General features: G+C 43.4%; 1 protein-coding gene across 5 annotated transcripts; it reads left to right on the plus strand.

Moving 5' to 3' along the window:
- Positions 1-165: 165 nt before the first annotated feature.
- Positions 166-24,457, plus strand: bigmax (helix-loop-helix-leucine zipper transcription factor bigmax). 5 transcript variants are annotated; one of them, XM_055071295.2, is made up of 7 exons: positions 166-319; positions 634-696; positions 796-915; positions 8,854-9,045; positions 9,384-9,483; positions 9,581-9,665; positions 17,119-17,276. In XM_055071295.2, the coding sequence occupies exons 1-7, from the start codon at positions 244-246 to the stop codon at positions 17,140-17,142; spliced, it is 660 nt and encodes a 219-aa protein (XP_054927270.1). In that variant the 5' UTR covers positions 166-243; the 3' UTR covers positions 17,143-17,276. The 5 variants fall into 5 exon arrangements, with proteins under 5 accessions (XP_054927270.1, XP_054927269.1, XP_050035169.1 ...); XM_055071294.2 differs by lacking the exon at positions 17,119-17,276 and adding an exon at positions 21,900-24,457 and having other exon boundaries at positions 167-319; XM_050179212.2 differs by lacking the exon at positions 17,119-17,276 and adding an exon at positions 21,900-24,457 and having other exon boundaries at positions 172-280.
- The last annotated feature ends 315 nt before the right edge of the window (positions 24,458-24,772 follow it).

Below are 24,772 nucleotides of genomic sequence, written 5' to 3' on the forward strand. Positions count from 1 at the left end.
AATTTTACATATTTGCAGTTTCTTTTGTTGCAGAAAACTTTTGTGCACTTTGAAATATAACGTAACCTTATTTATTATTATTGGCGCTGTCTATCATACTAATACTTGAAGGCGTGGAAGGATATGTGTATGTGTACTCCCCTAATCTAGATGATGTTATGGAACTTGCGTCTACATGCGTCTACCACGAAACGTGTTCTAGATATGGCGTAGTAAGGATGGCTTCGAGTGCGATGTTTGTTGATGTATGCAGCTCTGCGAGAGTTCTTTCCCTCGAGCGGTAACTGCCAAGACTCGGCTACCTTCCTTCTTTGGATTGGCAAGTGTAATGTCCGCTGGCACTCGCTTCGCAAGCACGGTTTAAATAGAAAGTGCCGGCGCGGCACCGCAGCTATGTGGCTGTTTACAGGTGTTTACCTCGTGTGATAACGTATAATGCATGCATTTTATTGCGTCTATTGACTTGTTGCGCCTTCACTGTCTGCGTGATCGAGCTTTAGTTTGCATAACAGTGCCGCACCATTGAAAAAGCTTGCGTATGTCTCCTGTTTTAAACGAAAATGCCACTCATCGTCGTAAGCGTGGTTGCATAAGTTGCGGCATAGCAATCATAACGGAACGTCCTCTTTTCAGAAAACCGGGGATGCTCACCAGAAATGGCTGAAGCCATGAGCAACGACTCGAAACACGATTCCGGTAAGTTGACCACTCGTATTTTCGTTTTCTGCTGTATGCTACATTCCTATGCTGTCCCACCCTCTGCAAAGGTGTTCTCATGTATGTGTTCTCTTTCAGATTGGGACCCAAAGGCGGGCCTCTCGAGTCCAACATTACCGGACAAGTTTTGCTTCTCGCGGACGTCATCGACGGGGTCCATAGACAATATCCTGACGTCGTCTTCGGCCCACAACACAGGTTAGGTGCTGTTCCAGAATGCGAAAACATTTTTCGTTGCAAGATCTGCAGTAAAGTCGAACAATTACTGTTTTCGAGCTTTATTAAAATAATAATAACAATAAATAAAGAATTAAGTGGCTAACAAAGACGATTCGTTGTTTTAAGAATTTTCCTTTCCAGAGAAATGGCGGGCTGCTTAGTAAGCGTTTGGTGCGATAACTGGTCTTTCACTTCACGACGCTGCGGCCTTCGTTCGCCTCTTCTTTTTATTTCTAAACGTCTGCCGAAGTAATTTTCATAGGTGTTACAGTTTAGATTCATGAACATATGGCGCTTCTAGAAAGTGAAGCCATATCTTTTCACCAGTTCACTGAATTTGTAAGCAACATTTGGTCACATTCTAGAAGATAGGTAGTTCCAGTATTAACGTCAGCTAGTGGCAACTTCTTTTCTGCTGCAGTGTAGTTGAACTGCCTGTCTCGAGCGACACAGTTAGATTGCCAATGGATTTTGCCAGCACTTTAACCAGCCTGTGCATGTACTATGCTGTATACATTGTTCTGTTATATATGGGTTGGTTATTTTGCATACTTGCATTTTGCAAATTGGTGTCCTGAGCTTGTATGATAATGAGTACAGCTTGATATAACATTTCATTAATTTCCTTAAGGGAGTACATACATATTGTGCCGATACAGAAAATAAAAAGTCAATTGCCACAGAAAGGTAGTCAGCGACTTCGGGAATTTGAGGTCAACTTTTTTATTTGAAATTGATTGAAACATATAAGTATGAGTTTACCTAACTACCATCCGTGCACTATTTTTTGTCGGCTGTATACATTTAGCTGTTCTGTCCATGTTATTGGCTTGAAGACGATTATGACCCGAGACAATTTTCTAACATTATAAAATGTGCTAAGTTGCTACACAATACCGTCATCAGTCTATAAGTTGGAATGTTCCAGTGTATACAGTTTCGAAGCCCAAATATTTTGTTTAAAAGAGCTGTCTGCCCTTCACCTTTAAAAACCACCCACCATTTCCTTTTCTTTAGTCTTACACAGGAGCTTACAGAGTGGCTACTGGGTGGATTTTCTGAAACAAAGTGTCTCTGCCAGAAGGAAAATTGTACAAGTCTCTTCATCAATGGGGCACGGATGGTCTCTGGTAGCGAAGGATGATATCATTGAGCCAATACAGTCACCTACAAGATTGGACAGTCTGACGGGAGCTGTGGCACAGTCTTGAGCTCATTTCGGTACAAATGTTTGTGTTGATTGGTGGAGCAGAGTGGGAACTGTTCTATGTGGCCATGGAAGTGGCACTGAGATGGTAAAAGGAGGGGTATGCTATGTAAACATGGCATTTGCAGTATTTGATTGGCGATAACTGTTCGTGTTATACATATTAAGATAACTTTGGTTGGAATACATTCACAAGGAAACGTCCTTTAATACCAGTAAGAAGACGCGCCTCTGTCCAGCAGCATTGCCAATGCTCGGCTTGCTCTGATCGTGGTGAGGTACATCTCACTTTTCTTAAGGAACAAAGCTGGACTAAAACTGCAATTTTTGTCAGAAATACGCATTTTCTAATTTTTTGTCTTTTAGATTTCTAGACATGTAAAGAAGCTTATCACGAAGTTTGGTTGCAATATGTGCCTAGGAAAGAAGAAAAATGAATTCTCTCTTGACGTTGGCGCAAGCTCGCCTTTGAGAGCGCCCATGAAAACTGTATTCGAGGGTGGGCAAGAAACGGAATACGGAAGGAATGCTTTGCATAAAAAGTTTGATTTTCATGCGTTTTAATTGTGGTAGGCCTTATATCAAAAGTACAGTGGACCAAAAAATAAAAACTAATATGACTAGCATAATTATGGCTGTGGGGCTCTTGCATGTGATCGCAGACAAGTGTGCTGAACTGCTCTAAAGTCACAAAATGTGATGATGACTTGAAGTAGTTGCAGCAGCACTGGTTCTAATTGAAGCGGAGGGTCCTACCTATGGAGCTGGGCACGTTGGTGAATTATTTTTGGTCTTAAAATAGCCTGCCCTGAAATGTTTGAGCCTTTTTCTTATCAGTTTGCATTCTTTTGACCAAAGAAAACCTTTAGGAAAACTAATTTCCAAACTGCTACACCATAACCTACTTTCAACGTAGTTTCTGGGCTGAAATTTTGTCAGGACCAAGGTGAGGCACATTTTATTCTAAATTTTTATTCAAATTACAAATTGATCCATATCCAACATATAATGACCACGAGAATAATTGAATTTATCCTTAAAGTGATGACATTGTTACAGAAATGTAATGCAAAATGCGACTGGTCTGATCCTGGACTGTCACCGCCCTAGAAGGTATCTAACAGAAATAATCAGTGCATCTTCTTAAATTCTGAAATGATAGTTTTCCTAAGGTGACATTCCTCATTCATTCCATGTGACAGCCATAACTTCTTTTCTATTTGATCTCTATGAATGAAATTTAGAATATGTATTAAAAACGTACTTAAACCTACAAATTGTTATATATAACTGCACAACAGTTCAAAAGCTAATTTTTTAGCCTTGCATCCCTTCTTAAAAGATGTTGGAGGGGGCCTTTAAGTTTTCGCGACAGAAGGCACTGTTACATTGCCCTTAATATAAGCAGTCATGTTTTGTAACACTTGCGGAGTTGCATGCATATCCTGTGTTCTGTCTCAACACCACAAAGGCGTTACTTGGATGTTTGCCACAAGGCAAACACCCGCCCATCCATCAGCGCCTATCCTGAGGTCAACGCGGCATGGCCACCAACTCTCAAGGAGTCCCACAAAAGGCAATCACCCCATTGTTACCAGCAGCCCGAGCTAAGGAAGAAAAGGGGAAAACAACAATGGCCACCTGGGAGTCGCAGTTAATTAGACATTTGCCACAAGGTAAACCACCACCAATCCATCAGCGCCTATCCAGTAGTCAATGCAGCACGGGTTCCATGAAAGGCCATCACCCCACCAGTACCTGGCAGCTTGAGCTAAGGAAGATAAGGGGGAAACAGCAACAGCCGCCTGGGAGACTGAGTTAATTAGACGTTTGCCATGAGACAAATCACCACCAATCCATCAATGCCTATCCAGAAGTGAGCACAGCGTGGACACTGACTCTTGATGGGTCCCACGAAAGGCCATCACCCTACCAGTACTTGGAAGACAAGGGGGAAACAATGACGGCGACCTTGCAATTGCAAGTTGCTTTCTTGTCACATATTCCAAACCATCAGGCTTCGGAGGCAGGATTACTGCGGAGTGTTGCGAGCATGGGCGTGGTATCGCAACGGAGTCGATGATTGTGATTGGCTGCTGGACAGTCTTCAGATTCTGTAGTCGACGCACCTAGGGAAGAAGATGGTACTAAAAGCAGAGACTTTTTGAGCAAGTAACAGAGGGTCCTGATATGAACTCGGACGTTTGACATGCTCCACACTGGAGCGTGCTTCCGTAACTGGAGCAGTGTGACTAAGCTAATAAACCCTTTTTTCTTAATTTTCTACAACCCTGACGTAGCATTCGATAGACTTGGTGAATTCCTTTCCCTAACACCACCCTAAGCCGCAACACCGACAGCCCCTCCCCACTAATCTGTTCGTCACCCATGGTGGAAGCAACACCACACCTTTCTCCTGCCTTGCCATCTACAAATAAAACTGTTTTTTTTTTAATTTTGACTATATTTCAGTGACCACGACACTTTGCTCATACCAACATTACTAGACTAGCTTCAGTTGTAAAACTCCCCGCCCGCGCGCTTACAGCCGCTGTCGCCACTTCTGTGACAGCCGCCAGGTGGCAACGCTGTTCCATCGGGCTCCACTGCAGACGCCTCGTCACAGCCTTGAGCTTGTGCGGACGGGCAGTTTGCCCGTGTTTCACGCTCGCTGGCATTCTCCCTTGTCCAAATTAGTGATACCACGAGAAAGCGGTATCCACCTACAGCAATAAGATTTATCGCGCCAATTCGTTAATACTGAAAGAAGGGTCAACTGCACTAAAGGAAGAAAAGCATACAGCGAAGCGCAGAAGCTGTGTTTCTAAATGTCGTGTGCTTCTTAATTCCTGTCGTCTTAACATTTTGCGCAGTTTAGGCTCACGAGCCTGAATATCTGCCAAAAAAAAAGAAAAGAATGAAGTCGGATTTTTCATTCCGTGAAGATGCTTAATCAGCAAAGCTGAAACGTGCGGCCCCTGTGTTTATCACTGGGTTAATCCCGAGGGTTCATTAAAGTATTTCTCAGTTATGAGCTTACACACACAATCGGCTGCGACGGAGAGAACGACGTCACTGACGGTATGCCCGCAGTCCGCAGTTGTCGCTTTGGTTCGATGTCTCGAGTTTGCTCGGTGGCGTGGTGAGCAGCCTTTGCCTGCGATTTGCCACTGGTGATTCTTCAAAATTAAATCTTTCCGTTATGTAAGACCATGACTGGCTCATACTCCCTTAAGCAATGCCCGTAAACGCGGCCTCCCCATTACGACGACAGAAGTGAAGTGAAATTCTACGCCGGAAAGATGAACAACCACGCAGCCAGCTGTGGAAGATGACGACGAACGCGGGAGCAGTGGCACGAGCGCGTGCCGTGGATTTCGCAGAAAGTTCCCGGTCGGCACGAGGAATCGCTCTGTTTCACGCCGAGCGAAGCGTCGCATTGCTGGGAGCACAGAAAAAGTGGTGCGCCGAACTGTCAACATCGTTCCGATAGCGGCCTATGCAGCCAGGTACGCAGCACGTTGGCATCGCCTGCTGATATTCTTAAGAAACTCGGCGAAGGCTACAGTTCCACGGATGACATACTTGCTGAAATTCGCTGTCAACAACGAACCACAGAATACACCAACGCTGCACCGCGTGCTTAGTCTGGCCCGCCCGCGTAGTCGGCTAGTGAGGAAGTGAAGCCGGGCGCGACTGCAGCGCCACGAAGGCACAGGCGGGTGGCGGTTCCGCGCAACGGCGCCGAGTTTTAAAACTGAAGCTGGTCTAGTAACGTTGATTCATACAGTGTCCACAGAAAGTGCTGCACAGTGCTAATACTAACATCTAATGTGCCCACATATACTTTATCAGTGTAGCCAAAGACATAATTTAGGCAGAAAATCTAGTAAATTTGACACCATGGAGTGCATTCACTTATAGTAGCTAGCGAAATTGCCAAAACTTCCTCCAATCGCAAGTTTCCTGCTATGTAGTTGCAGTTTTTTAGATTCCTTGGATAACACCGAAGAGATCTTTCGTGACGTTAAAATACAAAAAATTTCGGGGAATCAATCACTGATACAGTACTAGTTGACACTTTTTATACTACATGAGATGAGAAAAAGTGCACCAAATTTCCCAGAAATTTCCAGAAGCGTGGCTTCATGGCAACTGTCCTCGTCATTGGCTATATTGGTACAAATTTCAGTTATGGCAGTACTCATCGATGGTAGAGGAAGGGTTAAGTTGTGGGGTTCAGAGTCTTGAAGCTGCACAGTGATCTATGAGGAATGCTGTAGTGGAAAGGCTCCGGATTAATTTTCGCCACATGGGATTCTTTACCATACACCTAAAGCACAGTAGATGAGCATTTTTTTCATTCCACCTCCATAGGAGCCGTGAATAAAGTCCACAACCCTCGTGTTCAGCAGAGCTTTATAGCTAGAGCCACCGCAGTGGGTGCTGATGCAATACTGAACTGTGTACTGAATAGAATATTATGACTAAAGAGTGTATACAGCTATATTGTTGGATACTGACAATTACTGAAATGGTTTGTAGCAGTACTTGCTTGTTTATGCTGAATGAACAATGATCAACGACTTTTCTTTAATTTAAAATGTTCAACAAAGGCCATAAGAATTGCATGTGCATTTTTGCTGATCTAAGATCCCGTCATCATCATTCCCTGCTCACGTACTCTTCCTTCAGGAAAAAATCTGGATCTCCCCTTGAGCTGGAAATCCAGAATCAGAGGTTCACATTGGCAGCAGAATTTGCTATATGTAGCCATAGGATAAATGGAAGCCTTTGAATGGTGATGTGGTATACAGCTGGTGATGCTGTCATATACGTACCCTGTGCTGTTCAAAGAAATGGAGCATCTGTCTCGCTTCGTAATATGTATCACACACTGAAATACATAGATGGCAGCCAGTGCCTCCATTCCCAGTTTTGTCCATTGGCTGTACAGGCTGTTGTGGCTCGAGGTGGCATTAAGTTCCACCAAGCCCATCGAAGAATACGTCCAGTAGTAGGAAAGAAGGAAAAAGGGTTTATCTGACACGAATTACCCTGCTCCAGTTATGGAAGCCCACTCCATGCAGGAGCAAGTTAAACGACTGAGTTCACATCAGAACACGTCGGCCCCACTGCACGAAAAGTCTCCACTAGGGAATCTGATTACTGTGTCGCAGCCAATCACAATTGTTGAATCAGTTGCGATACCACGCCCATGCTATTGCAACGCTCTGCAGCACCCACACCTCCAAAGCCTCTACTCAACCGAAGCATAGAATAGGGGATAGGATAGCGACCTTGGAATCCATGTTTGGCGCCAGGCTTCAGTAGCATTTGACGTTCGGCCTTTTCATCATTAGTTTGGGCTGTCAGGTAGTGGTGGGGGTGGGTGCCTTTTGTGGACCCGTCAGCAGTCGGTGTCAATGCTGTGTTGACTTCTTGGCAGGCGCTGATGAATGGGTGGGGGTTGCCTATGGCAAACGTCTAATTAACGCCTCCAGCCATGTTGAGACGTAACAAAGCCTAAGCGAGCTAGAAAGACTTGAATGCTACTCACAAAATAATATTTTAGGACTGTATGCAGAGATGAGAAACAAAGCTTGAAAAATTTACAGGGCCATTGTTAAACAAAGTGTAATATGCCTCACTCAACCAGAGGGTGCAAAGAAGCCATAAATGTTGCATTATATAAAGAAGGTATTGTTGAAACAGAAGTGGTGTATTCTTGAAAGTAATTTCTGCCAACTTATGTCCCTTTTTTACCACGTGATATGACTCTTTCTTCAACAAAGTTTATATTGCTGACACAGCTAAAAAGAAGTGCAATATTGTTTGATAGCAGGTGCCAGGCCTTAGGCAGACAGCTTACAATGTGAATGAAAAATGCCACTGAGGGTAGCATGGAAAATGGTAGACTGAATAAACACAATCATGTATTCAAACTAACAAGTATTTTAATTTTTATGTGATACGACTCTTTCTTCAACAAAGTTTATATTGCTGACACAGCTGAAAAGAAGTGCAATATTGTTTGATAGCAGGTGCCAGGCCTTAGGCAGACAGCTTACAATGTGAATGAAAAATGCCACTAAGGGTAGCACGGAAAATGGTAGACTGAAGAAACGCAATCATGTATTCAAACAAACAAGTATTTTAATTTCTATGTGACAATGTCAAAATACAATTATTAGTATCACTTCTCAAAACATTAGCGTCTAGCACAGCCTGTTCTCAGCTTGGCAGCGTCACTTGGTAGTGGTGTACTGGCCAGCTTGTGCTTCTCTCTTGCTCTCCACCTCTTCGTCGGCCATGAGTGCATTTTGTCTGAACAAGTGTATTCTATGTTTATGTCGAAACATCCTTGGGACACAAGTAGTGCCACCTTTTTGGTTGCATAGGGAGTGAGCACGTCATCACAGCAGGTTATTATGTCATTCTCATTATCCCCCCTTTAAGTTTTCTGTTAGACAAATGCCCTTACAAGAGCTCTCCTAACAAATTAGCCCTGTCGTGTATCAACCGAACCAGCCCAGTACCTGCAAATTTCTTAATATTCATCTAATAATACTCTGCTGCACTTTAAAAACTACAGCTTCCCTTACACTGTACAGCTTCATGAGATGACATTTTTTTCCAGTAGAATCTGTTTTGGTGACGCAGTGCAAGTTTAATGGCAGCTGATCATGTAAGGTCTCCCGTCTGTGCAGATGACGAGGACAGTGACCACAAGTCCACCATTAGCTACAAGGAACGCAGAAGGGAAGCCCACACACAGGCTGAGCAGAAACGTAGGGATGCCATCAAAAAGGGTTACGATGACCTACAGATGCTCGTGCCTACATGCCAACAAGACAGCACAAACTCATTCAAGATGAGCAAGGCGACAGTGCTTCAGAAATGTAAGTGACCATAGGTCCTTATTGAACTGTAGTTGCTCGGTCGGTGCAGTTGGCCTCCGTTCATTCGGCCTGCATTCTTAATTTGACTGTGTTTTGAAATCAGAAAATAGTAGGGTGAGGGATAATAGTAGGGTAAAAGTGATTCTGTCATTACCTTAAACATTAATTTCCTTAGCTTGCCTCCATACTTGCCTCTAGTGTATGTTTAATGCTATTACATTGGTGTCTTCTTAGGCTAAAGTTCACCCTCCATATTGATGGCTAAGGCAGCACCTCTGTGCAGATGTGTCATATTCACGAATCTTTTCTCACACAGTTGTACTTTTCTTTTTCTGCAGCCATAGATTACATCACGTTTCTGCTACAACAGAAAAAAAAGCACGAAGAAGAACTTACAGCACTAAGGAAAGAAGTTGTTGCTCTGCAGATTATGAAAGTGTAAGATTCTCATTTAGGATTGTCACTGTGAAAAGTGTTGCTGGAGTTTTACCATTGGGAATGTTTAAGTTAAATCTTCTTTTTTTTCCATCCACAGTAACTATGAGCAAATCGTCAAAGTTCACCAAAGTCAACCCGGTCAAAACAACAATCATATCAGTGATGAAGTCAAGTTTCAAGTGGTATGTAAGAACATTATGCAATTAACCTGTTTCATGGCTTTTTAATATAGTCTGACTTTTAACTTTGAAGAGTAGGCTCTCCACTTCGATATTTATTGTAAGGGCTTTGTGTTGCCTAAATTAAGCTCGATTTTCTTTTACGCTACACTTCTGTGCAATCAATACAATACCTCAGAAGTATTTTCATCTTATCGAAAATGTAGCCTACCCCGTAATTAATTAGTGTTTGGTTTGCTGAACTGTCCACAACTGAGGGGAGAACATGCTCCAGCGTATAAAAAATGCAACTATAGAGTATGCATTAAGTTTCCATGTTGAGTCAGAACTATAGGTATAAAGATCGGTGTAGCAGACTACACATAAACCTCCATAAAACAAAGTCGGTAAAATTGGCACTTTACTTCATTATGTCGGAATTTTCCTGTATTGTAATTTGACCTTTTATGCAATTAGGGTACAGTTACCAACAGATTTTTTTTACACAGAACCAGCCTCACGAATTTCCAAATTATCAGGCAATAGGAGAGAAGGAATTTCAATGAGAAAAATTAATTTGTTGAATTTGGGTCTGCAATCGAAACTGCAGTTTCATATTTCATCTATTCAAGACCCTCTCAGCCTGCGAAGTTTTTGTACTCACTCTGCCATTGCTGCTGATAGTGTCGCCCGTAGTGGAATGATGCTATCAGCGAGTTGCTCTCCGCACAGTCCAACCAATGTCAAAACCACCTGTCGGTCATGGAAAGTCCGTTGTTTTTTTGTAGCATCCTCCCCTTATGCCTCCCCCTCCCCCCCTTTTCTTGCAAGTACAGGAAGGCAGTGCTCATCAAGGCACAATCCTTATCAGCTCACTCACACATGCTTTCCCTTGCACCCACAACGTACCATGCACATGGACCGCTAGCATCTTATCGCACTTGGACTTTAAAACGGAACATGACAGTGAGAGGGGCATTTAGTACTAGCACCGTTACTTGTGTTATTGCCACACTGTTGTTGCCACACGAGGCAGGGATAATTGGTCACAAAAAAAACACCGAATCGAGTGCTCATGCTGTCCACGCTCAGAACACATAACTATACAGAGCATAAAATTCATCAATACGAATGTATAATATGCTGTGCTGGCACCGCATTCTCCAGTTATGACCTCGGTAAACAGGCGGCACGTGCCATAAGATTTGGGAGGCCATTCCCAGCTGAATTCGCCACCACCAGCGAAGACATTAACTTTAACGCTAACTTCACACGCAGTGGGACATTATTATTTTTAAATTCTTTATAGGCCCAATACCATTCTTCTGTCATGCGGCGTGCAATTTCAGAGGCGCATTCACAAGGAACCACATGTAATTCAACCATTTGGCCATCTTCACCTGCGGCAGTTCTAAATAATGGCCTCGGTATTCCTCAGCGGTGGCAGTAATATCTCTTCATATTGAAGTTGTGTATGGCACACTTACTTATATTTAAGTTAAAAATACATGGTGTTCTATGGACAAGGAGCATAAAACATGTAAATACAGTTATATCTAGAATTTCACTATATCGAAATTAGTTATAAACTGAAATTTAACTGTATATGATGCATTGGGCATTATAAGCGAGAAGGAAGGGGATTAACAGAGGGGCCCGATTTTTTTATTAGTCATATCATAAGAAGCCAACAAACACTGACACCAAGGACAACATAGGGGAAATTACTTGTGCTTAATAAATGAAATAAAGAAACGATAAATTAATGGAAATGAAAGTGTATGAAAAAACAACTTGCCGCAGGTGGGGACCGAACCCACAACCTTCGCATTTCGCGTGCGATGCTCTACCAATTGAACTACTGCAGCGCCGTTTCCCCATCCCCTTTCTTAAGTATTTACGTTTCCTAATAGAATCCTGGGAGTGTTAGCCAGTGCCACCACTCACAGACGTTGGTGGCGAACATGGAACGTCCTTTTTGCCACAGGCATCACGAGAACGTGATCTTTTTGCGTGAAGGCGACTGGTCAATACACCTACACATGCTACCTGAAGGCATAAATGTTAAGGGTTAAGTGCACCGAATCAGGGGAAGTTAATTGTCTGGACAATTCAGCTTATCGTTGAACTGAGCTAAACCCAAGTTATCCTAAATGGGTTCTTGTGTAATGCCTTGCACTATAACTTAGCTTCTTATTTTCACCATTCTATCTCATTTGTCCACATTAGCTCCCCACTGCAACCTCTCTCACATCTTTTTATTTTTTCTCATAGACTCTGAGCATGACAACACCTCCATCTGTTTTAGACACACAGAACAAGTTTTAACCCTTTCAGCGTCAGGTTTTTGCAGAGCTGATGTACCCACAGCATTTTTTTTTGTCTGATGCTATAAAACAAACAGGGATTTATTTTTGCTTATGCAGAGGGGAAAGATAACATGGATAATAACTAATTCTCTCTTGGTACAGTATAATCCTCATATTGCTATCTGTCAAAAGGAGTAAAACATGAAGCAGATTTAAAAAACGCCATATGTTACATTGTTAGTCAGACACTACACTGGACAAAGGCGAGGTAGACGCAAGCTGACAAGCTGGAGGAAAGGGCATTTATTTTCATTTCACGTCATAAAATATAAAGACAGGTTAAGAAAGCAGGAAAACGGAACCAAAGTGAGGGAAACATCAGATAGGCAGCCAGAACGGCATGTGTAGTTGTCGGCTTCAGTTGAGCCAAGAAATTATAGGAAGAATACTGCAGTTACAACATTTCTCCATCAATAATATTGTAGATGCTGCACAGGTCTCCACTCTCGTGTTGAGCGTCGGAGTTCCGTGGTCACTGTAGGTTCACCGTTTCTCTGCTGTGGTGCATCCTGGGGTTGGGGTGATAACTGACGCAGGGGTAGTGACGTTTCATGGGTTTCTGCTGTTGCCTTTGGCCCTGCTCCAGGAGTTGCTTGTGGAGTTCTTGGGATAGATGAGCTTTCACTTTCCCTGTAGCCTTCGGCAGCTGTTGGGTGTTTCCTTGTGTGAACTTGATCAACGTGTTGCCAAACGAGGCCCTCAGGCATTTCTACTGTCACCATCCTCGCTCCACTTGCGGACTTTACTGTTCCCGTCTTCCACTTTTCACCTTTACAGAAATTACGGACGTAAACATTTGTATCCGGCGCCAGGGTCCAGTCCAATGTTCCCGATCTTCCTGCAACTAGAGGAGGAGAACATGTCGAGACGAGACCAGATTTGGTAGCCAAGAAGAAGTTCAGAAGGAGATCTGCCTAAGGCAAGGGGTGTTCTCCGGTAGTTGAAAAGTAGTCTGCAAAAACAATCTTCAACTCTGCCCTGGCTCGTATTCTTCAGACCATCTTTAATGGTTCAAACAGCTCTCTGTGCTAGGCCATTCGACTGGGGATGGAACACAGCCATGCGCGGGTGGGTTATGTTGTTTTTGTTTGCAAAATCGGCAAATTCATGGCTAGTGAACTGTGTTCCATTATCTGAAACAATGGTGCGAGGAATGCCGAAGCTGCGCAGGCAAGTGAGAGTCGAAGGCGTGGTCGCCTGCTTCATTGGTACGGCCTCAATCCATTTGCTCTGAGCATCTACGAGAACAAGGATCATGCTTCCTTTAATTTTCCCCATGAAATCTATATGTACTCTCAACCAGTTTTCCTGGCAGATCGGCCAGTTAACTGGCGGAGCACATACCCATGTTGGTCGACTTCGGATGCAACTTGTGCAGCCCGCTGACAGTTGTTCTATGTCGCGGTCCATTCCTGGCCACCAGAAAGCTGACCGAGCGATTGATTTCATTGCCGATAACCCTTGATGTGTCTCGTGCAACATGTGCAGCATTCTATGTCGCACATTGACTCGAATGACAACTCTGCGACTCAAGTATAGCAAACAGTGGGCCAACGACAGTTCCAGTTTGCGGTCATAAAAGGGCAGTAGGCTTCGTTCTAGTGCTTTAGCACTTGGAGGCCACCTGTCTCTTGTGTACTGACTGCACTACCTTTGAAAGTACTGGGTCGCCTGCGGTTAGAGCATGCAGTTCTGCCGAGATCGCCCTCTCCTGGGCACATGCAAGTGCTAAAACGTAGTCAGCTGGCTCCCCTTCTGTGGTTGGCTGCGTAGTTTCTTTTGGCAACCTAAGCACGTCGGAGTTCAGGAGCTGCCTGCCTGGTGAATACTGTTGCTTGTGGCAGAATCATTCCAAAAACAGTGCCCAGCGCTGTATGCGAGCAGCAGCAAGAGGCAGAGTGGGCCGATCCGATCCCAGCAGGCTCTGAAGCGGCTGGTGATCTGTGACCAGGATGTCTTCTCGGCCTAGAAGATAATCTCAAAACTTCATTACTCCAAATACGAGGGCTAATGCTTCACGTTCAACTTGCGAGTAATTTTTCTGCTTTTGACAATGTTCTCGAATGAAACTCGATCGGCTTGTTGACGTTCCCTTTTGTGTGAAACAGCACTGTGCCGATACCTTCTTGCGATGCGTCGCACTCTAGTTTAAACAGTTGTGAGGGGTCGAAATGAATTGCTCCCCTGCTTGCAGCAAACACCGTTTTGCTTAATCGTACGCCGCTTGTTGTTCGTCTCCCCAAAACCGTCTGTTCTTTTCCAGAAGCCAATACAATAGAGCGAGCAGAGGTGATATGTTCGGCAAAAATTTTGAGTAGAAATTGATCATGCCAAGAAAGGAACGAAGCTCAGTTACATTTTTCGGGCTAGGGGCTTCTGCGATTGCTTCTATATTCTTTTCTATCGGGTGCAAGCCTTGCTGATCGATTCGATGGCCAAGATATGTAACGGATGCTTGCCAAAATTTCCATTTGTCGAGGTGCAGTTTGACACCACTCTCGCAGAAACGCTGCAGAACGGCTTTTAGCACGTCATCGCCTCTGGCTCTTTCAGACACCAAGACATCGCCCATATAAGCTTGTGTGCCTGATAAGCCTTCTAGAACTGTTTCCATCCTTCGTTAAAAAATGGCTGGTGCAGATGCAATACCGAAAGGTAATCTGTTGAAGGAGAAAATACCTTTATGTGTATTAATAACAAATATCTGGTGCGATTCCTCATCGAAAGGAATTTGGTTATATGCATCACGTAAATCCAGTGCACTGAAATGTTTTCTGCCGCTTATGGACACAAGCATGTCACTGATTACTGGCAACGGATACTGTTCCAGCTCACATGCCGAATTCAAAGTGACTATAAGGTCGCCACAAATCCTAACGGTGTCGTCCTTCTTAAGCACGGGTACAATGGGTGTGGACCACTCTGAGTGCGGCACTGGTGACAAGGCGCCTAGTGCCACGAGCCTATCCAGCTCTTCAGATACCTTGTCGCATAGAACGAAAGGAATACATTGGGCCTTACAGAACTTAGGTGTTGCTCCCTCCTTCAGCTCTAGGTGTGCCACGGGTCCTTTGATGAGGCCTAGATCCAAGCTGAAGGCATCTGGAAACTCAGCAAACACGTCAGCAGTGCCCTGTGTGATGGCAGATGGCTGTGCAGTCAGCGGCTTGGCTGGGAGGCTGAGGACTGGGAAACCTGCGTTGCTCAGAATGGGAATTAGGTCTCGGCCATATAAACACGGACCGGGGCAATCCAGCACCACCAATGGGCATTCTACAGTTACACTGTCGTATGACACCGCCAGCAGGAACTCTCCAAAAACTGGCCATTTTCCCAGGCAGCATGACAGCTTCGTATGGGAAGGCCGCAGCGGAGGCCAAGTGTTCTTGTGCTGCTCAAATAGCTGTCGGGACACGACGCAAACCGGGGAACCCGTATCGATAAGCATTGGTACGTCAACACCTCCCCATATAAAGGTTCATCACATTGGAGGCTTCGCAGTTACCTCCCATGTCGATTTTAGCGTCCAAACGTGCAGGCTGTCCTCTACGTGTTCATCTGTCTCCCCTTCCTTAACAGCCATTACTCAGCCACATATTCCCTGGGCCTCTTCTCGAGTTCAAGACCTTGCACTTTCTTCGCTCCGGCGTTTTCATGCTAGGTGACCACGTCGGCCGCGATGATAACGAGCATTACTCCTACGGCAGGCATTTCTGTTCTCTTTTACGCTGCCACAACGCCCACATTCGGCCAATAACTATTTCGTTGTGGTTGACTGCGCCTTAATTTGAAGCACCGCTGACGTGTCTGCGGCCATTTTATTGGCATCATTATCTGCAACTTCAGCTGACAGTGCCATTGTTTCAGCATCCTCCAAGGACAGATCTTTTTTTTGTCAAGAGTTGTTTCTGCAGTGCGCTTGATCTTATACAGCACACAATTCCATCCTGTAGCATTCGGTCGAGCATGGTACCAAAATTGCAGTTGCCTGCAATTCGACAAATTTCAATAATGAATTCTTGAACAGACTCGCCGTCAAGCTGGCAGCAGTTGAAAAAGCAGAAGCTTTCTGTAATCTCGTAGTGCTTGGGGATAAAAGAACTCATCCAAGACTTTCAAGACGTTTTCGTATTCCAAACAGTTCAGCTTCTTTGATGCTACTCTTCCTGCTAATATTTGAACGGTTAGCGTGATTAAAGCTGCCACCAAAAGCGCCCGTTTCTTTGCTGGCTCCATCACACCTGTTGCCTCAAAGTATGCCTCTGCCTTAATGACATACGCCTTCCAGTTGTTTGTTTCACTGTCGAAGTCGGGCAGTTGCTGGTGCGCCATCATCGATTCGTCGCCCCATAGTGTATCAAAGCTGCTGTCCTGTGCTTGAAGGTTCTTGCCACGGTTTTGTTTCCTTTCCTCGTCCCTACTGTTACATTGTTAGTTGGACACTGCGCTGGATGAAGGCGAGGTAGACGCAAGCTGACAAGCTGAAAGAATAGGCGTTTATTTTCAGTTCACATCGTAAATATAAAGACAGGTTAAGGAAGGAGCGGAAGGGAACCAGAGTGAGGGAAACCTCAGATAGGTAGCCAGAATGGCACGTGTAGTTGTCAGCTTTAGTTGAACTAGGAAATGATAGGAAAAATACTGCAGTTACAACCATCGTTCTCGGTACTTTTTCATAGTGTCAGGGCCATAACCTGATGCGGCTGAAGTTTCCTCCTCCTTGGAAAACAAGCTGCCCTCGCTCCAGTCAACAGTTGAAGGTGCTGTCCGAATAGCCGTCTCAGAGTGATCACATGGCCAGGCTCAAGAAAGGAGTGCTTTCATTTATTGTAACTTGACCAGAAAAAGAAACGAAGCAACAGATCAGAGATATAATAGAGGGCAGAGCCATCCTGAAGAAAGCACCAATGAAAGGAGTACCCTCACCACTGGAAAGGAGGTGCGCCTTAATGATGATGGCAAAAGAAATAAAAGAGGCTTTTATAGACATATGACAGATGGCATAAACATTTCAGAGTGGTGTCCTTACGCTACAGCGTGAATATTTGAACCGAGAATCGCTGCCATAGTAGTGTAGAAAGTATGGGCACCACCCTTTCTACTTGCAGGCACCCATGCTCTGCATGGCATAATGAAGGGGCATGTCTCACAGCCGCTAACAAAAACCCTGACTGAGCAAACCCAGAGAGAAAAAAAAATACTGCAGAACTCGTCTCATGATGACTGTCAAGGGTAATGCAATTAGCATTCAAGGTATGTAGCGACACACCATATCTCTGAAGTCACACTTAACATGTGTAGTGGTTATTCTGAGCATTCCATTACTTCGGCTATGTGCGACATACTTCAGTATCGTCCCACTTTGCTATGTTGCTTGCTTGTCAAGGTCACCCATGAGCATGGTGGGATGACAACAATGGAATGATAAAGAAATTGTCAGTGAAACAACAGTATGACAACGGCATGGCAAAAATGAGATGACGATGATATAATGACAGCGTGAGGACAACATGAGGACAGTGGGATGATGACAAGTGTGTAAGGCCGATGGCATGACAATAAATGGATGGCAAAGCTGGAATGATGACAATAGCAGATCCATGCTGGCATGATGACAATATGACAATGGGTACGTGATACTGACTCTCTGACGATAACCCAATGACTTCAGTTACATGACAATGGCAGCATAATGACGTTTGAGTGACGACTTCTTGATTACTGTAGAATAGCAAAGGATTGATGTCAGTGGAATGACAAAGGTGGTATGATGACGATAATGTCGTGACGATGACAGCATCACGAGAATCAGATGGCGAAATTATATTGATGACGATGGAGCAACTGCAACGACATCACAACAACAGTATGGCAACAAATGTATGACGACAATGGCACGACAGTGGTACGAGTATCATGGGGTGACGACGAGTGTAGGAGGACAGTGGCACGATGAAGACTTCATCATGAAGCCTGTGCGACGATGACGACATGACAAGAGTCAGATGATGAATAGAGTGACGACGATGGAACGACTATGGCAACATCCCAACGACTGTGTGACAATAAATGCATGCAGCGATGGCGCGACGATAGTGGCGTGAACACGACAGCGTGCCAACGCTTAGATTACAAAGCTTGAATGATGATCATGCAATGACCGCAAGCACATACTTAGTGACCCCAGCTATTGGACAGCTTGCGCCACTGGGTCGGTGCAGAAGGCATGACGACAACAGCATGACGAGAGACATATCGTGAAGTTGGAATGACGACGATGGAGCAAGCACAATGGCATCGTTACCATGAGCACAAACCTACTGGCCCAAGCTGGTAGACAACTTTGGGTCCCTGTGCCATCGTGACAGGCTAGATTGATACATGGATAGGCTCAAAACAGCTGAAGTAGGCAAAGAATGCTAATTGCAGTAATATACTTCAAGAAATGCACAATAGACAGCAGAACCACGTGGGCGCTTGCCAACTTTGTGTTACGGTGCACATGTGAATGGAGAAAGTGGAGAAAGTATGCGCGTGTCGGTGACATGGCGGGACAGAAACATCAGAAACATATTGGTACTGGTTCAACTGAACCTTTCTAGGATATTGTTATAACATGCAAATAAGTACGCCTCTGCTTACATTGACAATAATATGTATCGTTTGCATTACTGCTTCGTTTCAAATTTTGTGCTGATAATTGGTGCTTCTGTATTATATCTACATTTTGTAAGAAAATAAAAAGGAAAAGAATTTGTAACACTTCAATAAACTTGAAGTTGAACTGTGTAGCGGCAGCATAGTGCTGGGCAGTGAAGCAACAGTACCACCAATAATGGGAAAACTCATCCATGTCACAAAAAGCAGGTGGTACTACAGTAGAGAAGTATATACTGCGTGCTTGGGGCATTCACTGTCTTCTGTCATGGTTTTAGACGGTTTACATCAGCTAGGTAACTTTATGGAGCTTGAAACATTAAAAGTGCTGCTATTCACACAACTGACTGTTTGCAAAGTAGGTGAGTGTGAAATAGATATTAGAAAACTTGGAGTGTAATTTAGTCTGAGCTTAAAGAAATTTATTAATATAACTCAAACTGGCGGCACCCTTTTGTGGTGCCTCTAGAGACAGCAGTATGTGACCATCTTATTGTTTTTAGCAGGTCTTGGCCTTATCACAATGTGGTCATTTTCTTGGCTGTGTGTCTTGACGTACGAAATCTGAATGCATCTCTTGTGTTGTTTGATGCATGGGCAATCATGCAAGCACAGCACAGCTGCACGGCATATGCAAGCCTCACTAACTTTTACCATGGCCATTTGTGGACTTTGAACATCACAAACCTAAGATAACAATTGTTACATGTGTGGATTTTCATTATCTTGGTCTTGTCCTTTGAAGAGATGAAAGTGTCCTTGGTGTCTAAATTGCAAACTTCTCTCTTCGACGCACTTCTGAAAGCAGCAGTGAAAAGTCATTTGCAGCAAACTTGTGCATTTGATTTCTCCTCAAGATTTGTGACCTCGAGTTTAGGTGCTTTAATAGAAGTAATATTTGTTGTATATTCTTGTTCTGATTCTCCATTCCAGCTTGTCACACAAAATCTGAATATCACTGTAGGAAGTGCAAATCATATGGTATAAAATTGCACACACATTTAATTAAGCTTCAATGTTTTTCGGTTGGCCTTCTGACATCAATGATGCAACATGAGTGAAGATACTCACAAAAATTTATTTGTGTTTTATAAGACATCTTCAATATTGTAGCATTGAAAGCTTGCATATCTTTTAGTTTGTAGTGGCGGAAGTGCATAGTTCATTGTGTTCATCGTAGTGCTGCTGCATGCATTCTGTTTGTATAAAGACTAGTGACGAAGTGTGTCATGTCAATGCATGACAATGACTGAGGGGTCAGTTTCATAAGCCATTCTGTCATCTGCTCACTATGTGCACCTTAAAGGTTGTGTCCTCGTCTTCCGTACTGGTCATATGCTGTGGATTAGCAACTGGCTGCCCATGCTTCTGCTATTGTATGGAATAATTTAACATGGAATTGAACAGGACTGGGCTCTGCCGTGCGTATGGACTTTCAAGCTATGGCAGTGAGTTTATCAGTGAAGCTATTGCGACTAGAAGCACTTGAAATGTAAATTCATAAGCTTAAACAAGAGATGTGAAACAGATATTTAGGCGCTGTATAAGCACCTATCTGGAGAACCAAGATTTGCATTAGTAAGATCTTGATGAGGACTAGTTGGTTTATATTTAGAACTGAGGTTGAACAGCGAAAAACAAAACAAAACAAGGACACGAGAAAACATATACCACAGACAAGCGATGTGGTATCTTTCCTCGTGTCCTTGTTTTTTGGCGCTGTTCAACCTCAGTTCAAGCTTTGCAGTTCGCCAAATATAGGCAGCAATATTGGATGTAACAAGGGTGATGTGCAGGCAAAGTTACAGATCTGGAGGTGGATTAGGTGCATTGTGGGTAGTAGTTTCAGCAATTGCTTGCTTGAGTCCATTTTGAGGCTGTATAGACATTTTCATCAGGGAGAGCAAGAACCTCTCTGAACTGTGGCGTGGGATTACAAAGGCACCCGCATCACTGCCTGCAGTGCTTTTGCGCGAGGTTTCACGTCCAATTACCACAACCCAGGAAGTACATAATGGTACCCTGGGCGATACTATTGAAAAGGTCTATAGAAGGGCTGTGAGTGAACCTTTGGGTTTGTTGGATAGCGACCAAAACTTACAGTATTTACCCTCCTGAACTTGCCGGCAGAGTCTGAAAGTTGTAGGCATAATGAAGGAGCCAAAATGCAATACCAGAATTAAACTGTTGTGGCATGCCTCATAGCAGGGAGTTCAAAGCTCCTGACATAGAAGAACTGTGTTTTTCAGCAATTTTGAGGGGTTAATTGTGTACTAGGATAAACATGCTTGAGGTTGTTTAGTAATAGTGGAGCCATGATAAATTGAACAAAGTGCTGCAGAATTTGCAGAAACGCTTTTTTGAGCAGCGACTTGCCTTGAAATTGTCACGTAAGACAATCAGACCTTCCTTGCGCTAAAGCATCAAGATCACTATAGTGAGATAAAAACCAACAGCATCACGAGGAAAAATCATTTCACCAGCCAGTGTTAACAGCATGGAGAAAAGGCAGAAAGCTTTCTATGTGGTTGGTGAAGCCGTAATGATATTTCTGCAAAGAATGACTTCAGTATTGAGAAAAGTGCTCGACCAAAAGCATCTTGGAGATCACACAAGTGCTTAGAAAAGCACTCGAACCATAGCATTCTTCATGCTATCATAGTGATCCTGTAGTGAGGAAGATAGTGCAAGCCATGGGGTGGATTTAACCTTGCAAAGGCATACTGGCAATTGCTCTGCCTGAGCATCTCCAAGTAATGGTAAACTTTGCCAATTTGCAGTGCAGCACCTATTGAACACAGCTGATAGCCTGCAGCTGATAGCTATGAAGTTGATAGACATAATGCAGCTGGTAAGCTGATTGGATATGGAGTGAACTTTATGCTGCAATGAACTGCATGTTCATATGCATGTTTATCCTGTTGGGATCATGCAGAAAGTGGAGGGCTTTAGAGGTATTAGTTGTGCGAACAGCATCGCTGGGATATAGGGCTGTGATTCTGCAACTTCGCTCAAGTTTGTCAAATTATTTACACAGGCAGTACTATGGGCACACTTAAAATGAATTATTGTTCTGCTTTAATAATAGCTATTTGTACTATGATAGTTGAAGTGAGATTACTTTGATGGTTGAAATGAGATGCTGCTTAGCCTTCTTTCTTCGTTTTGCTTTGAAATTGTCATGCTTCAAGCTTCCTCATTCACATTTCCTGTTCTGTTTTACTGTATTCAGTTCCAGGCAATTGGAGACTCCCTGTTCCAGACGTTCAACTCGTCAATATCAGTTTCCAATTTTGCTGAACTGTCAGCATGTGTGTTCAGCTGGCTCGAAGAGTACTGCAAGCCCCAAACACTCAAGGATGTGGTGGTTCAGATACTGTCACAGCTGAACCAGACAATGGGGTCTCAGCATTCTTAGCATTTGTTGTCTTCATGGAGTTGGCTTGTCATATGGCATACTTAGAATCATTGCAACTTCTGCTTGGAAACCTTAGAGAGTAAAGGTTGGGGCTTTGAAAAACAAATTTCTTTTTTGATGCTGTGGATCATATGGTTTTAGTGTAAAACAGTGCTTTGGTCCACAGTGATTTGAACCACTCTTTTCACACTTAGCATACAAGTACCCCTTTGTTTTGAACCAGGGGAGCTGCTTAACTGATATAGCGTGTGCAGTGGGAGCTTGCTTTAGCGTACTCGTATATGACATAAAAGTATGTTTGTTATATCTGATACTCAATATAAGCTTACATGCTAACAATAAAAAAAAAATGGTGCAGTCAATTCTATGTGAAAGAGACACCTGTACGTGATGCCTGCAACAAGCAAGCAAAGGGCCTTCTGTTGATTTTGATGGCCTGTAAGCAGCTTTCCATGCTGAAATAGCTATTGAGCACACATTGAAATAAAGCATGGGCAACAAAGTTTCAGATTTTCTTCGTTATATCTGATAAATCTTTATATTCGTATACAGTATTTTCTGGACTATAGTTTTCACCCAATAGGCTGTATGAGCTAATTTTGGCATAAAATAAATTTTGTTAGATAGTCCACAGCTGCTGTGTAGTTAACAGGGCTCAACTTCTTCTGAAGGTAGGTTTTTGAGCTTTTCTTCAACCAGTAAATGGTAGGGGAGCCAAAAGTTACCAACCAGTAAAAAATCATGTCCTTTTTAATATTTAACTGAATATAGGAGTCACTTCTAAAAGGCTATCGCAATCTCTCATGTTGGGGCTGCCAGAACGCAAGTCAAGTATTTCGGCTTGATGAACGGCTCTTAAGTGTCTTCATTGCCTTCAGAATGTTTAGTTCTTGCGCATGCTCAGCTACACTGAGCTCCGACTATGCCGTGAAAGTTATTTTTGATGGCATCATGACTGTTCCTGTCTCTTGAGCATGTATAGTTGCATATAAATGCATTGCATATTTTGCAATGAGGTTTTGTGCATGCACTCCCAAATCAAAGTATTGAAAACTAGCTACTTTAAGTGTCTCGAGCAGCATTCAATTACATTGCATGAGCTGCCGGTACAAGTTGGAAACATTGGTCATGGATAGCGACGATCATTGCTGAGCTCATCTTGCTATGTGATTTATCCTGGGAAAAATCTACTGGGCCAGTATGGCCTCGTTTTCCTCAAGTGCACTTCCGATCTTAAGAAATAAAATTGTGTATAGTCTGCACCCGTAGTCAGTCTGCACCCCAGGAAATTTCAACTTTTAAACTTGTATAGTCTGGAAGATACAGTAATTTAGGTTGAGGTTTTTCTGTACTGCCAGTTAATGCATTGTAATGCAAACGATTAAATGTGTGTTTGCATTCTATGCATGCCTTAATTAACTGCACTCCACCATGAATTGTTACAAGATTTCATTTCCCTACGAGAAGTTTAAATACATATATCCTGAGGCAAGTTTTCGGGGGCACAGTCATCACAGCAATATCGCAGCAACTTGGGGCTTGTATATCTTGGCAAGCAAGATGTATGCAGGATAGTGTGCTTCTGTTGTTTCTGTTGGTGAATCCTGGAATGGCGCATTCTTGCCAGTGTAATCATGCAAAATTGTGCATGAATGCTGTTATGACAAGCCAGCTTAACTCATGGGTGTGAGCGAAAAAAATATTCAGGGTGTATTTACAAAGCAGGGATATAAAAACACTTCCGAGCAGCTCCACTTGCAGAGCTCTTTATTATGGTGATGTGAAAGAAATACATATGGCACATTCTGCTTCTTTTATGACTTTAGCTTGCCCACGTTGGCAAAGTGTTTTAAGTATAATATGAATATGTCATTGATTTACAATTTCAATGTACTGATATATGATTGTTTCTTGTACTATAAATATACATTTGTTGGAAGGTAGGCATACTCGTGATCTCGTGGTAATGAATTTGTTACTGTTGCTATGAAGCTATGGAAATTTTTATATCTACTGTTTTCATACATCACGTGGAGATTTGAAGTTTGAATTTCGAAAGAGGGAAATCAGTATTAATGATTTGCCTGTATCACCATGGCTTTAAGAGTTAGGTAAAAATTTTAAAAAACCTTTCAATATTTTTTAGCACATTTGGGCACATTCCTTCTTTTCCTGGTATGTTTGATTTGTGCTCACTCGGCCTGCACTTTGAATGTCATGTCTACCGTATTTCATGTGCATTTTGTCATGTTCAGGACACACAACATTGCTGTGATCCTATCTTTGCATGAACAAGCGCACATTATACATGGGTGCTCTACAGAGCACAGTGCCCATGCGATGCCGTGTATTAAAGTACAAATTGCTCCTTGCCCCGTTTCTTGTCTGCTTGTTCTACCTACAGTGTAATATATTTTGATATAATGGGATGCATCATATTGAACTGTCTCTGGCTAACAAGGTATTGTACAGTCATCGCTGCGTAAATGTGCTTATAGGGGCCCTGAAACACTTGTTATCGAAGTGGAGAAAGACAGCTGAAGTGAAGATAGGCTATTTCAGAACCATTTTGCCGCAAAAAAGTACTTCAATGCGTTCAGCAGAAGCGGAGTACCGGCAATCAAACACGGCCTCAGCTGTGCTCCCCTTCCTCCTCCAATGCCTTGCACTGCGAAGGCTACGGCGGA

Source organism: Dermacentor andersoni, chromosome 5 (assembly GCF_023375885.2).
Source record: "Dermacentor andersoni chromosome 5, qqDerAnde1_hic_scaffold, whole genome shotgun sequence".
NCBI lineage: Eukaryota > Metazoa > Arthropoda > Arachnida > Ixodida > Ixodidae > Dermacentor > Dermacentor andersoni.

Excerpts from the sequence above, each read along its gene's own strand:
- bigmax (XM_055071294.2), top strand. The coding sequence starts at position 244 with ATGTATGCAGCTCTGCGAGAGTTCTTTCCCTCGAGCGGTAACTGCCAA. Across the intron at positions 320-633 it reads TACCTTCCTTCTTTGGATTG|AAAACCGGGGATGCTCACCA; the intron begins GCAAGTGTAATG and ends TCCTCTTTTCAG. Across the intron at positions 916-8,853 it reads GTCTTCGGCCCACAACACAG|ATGACGAGGACAGTGACCAC; the intron begins GTTAGGTGCTGT and ends CCGTCTGTGCAG.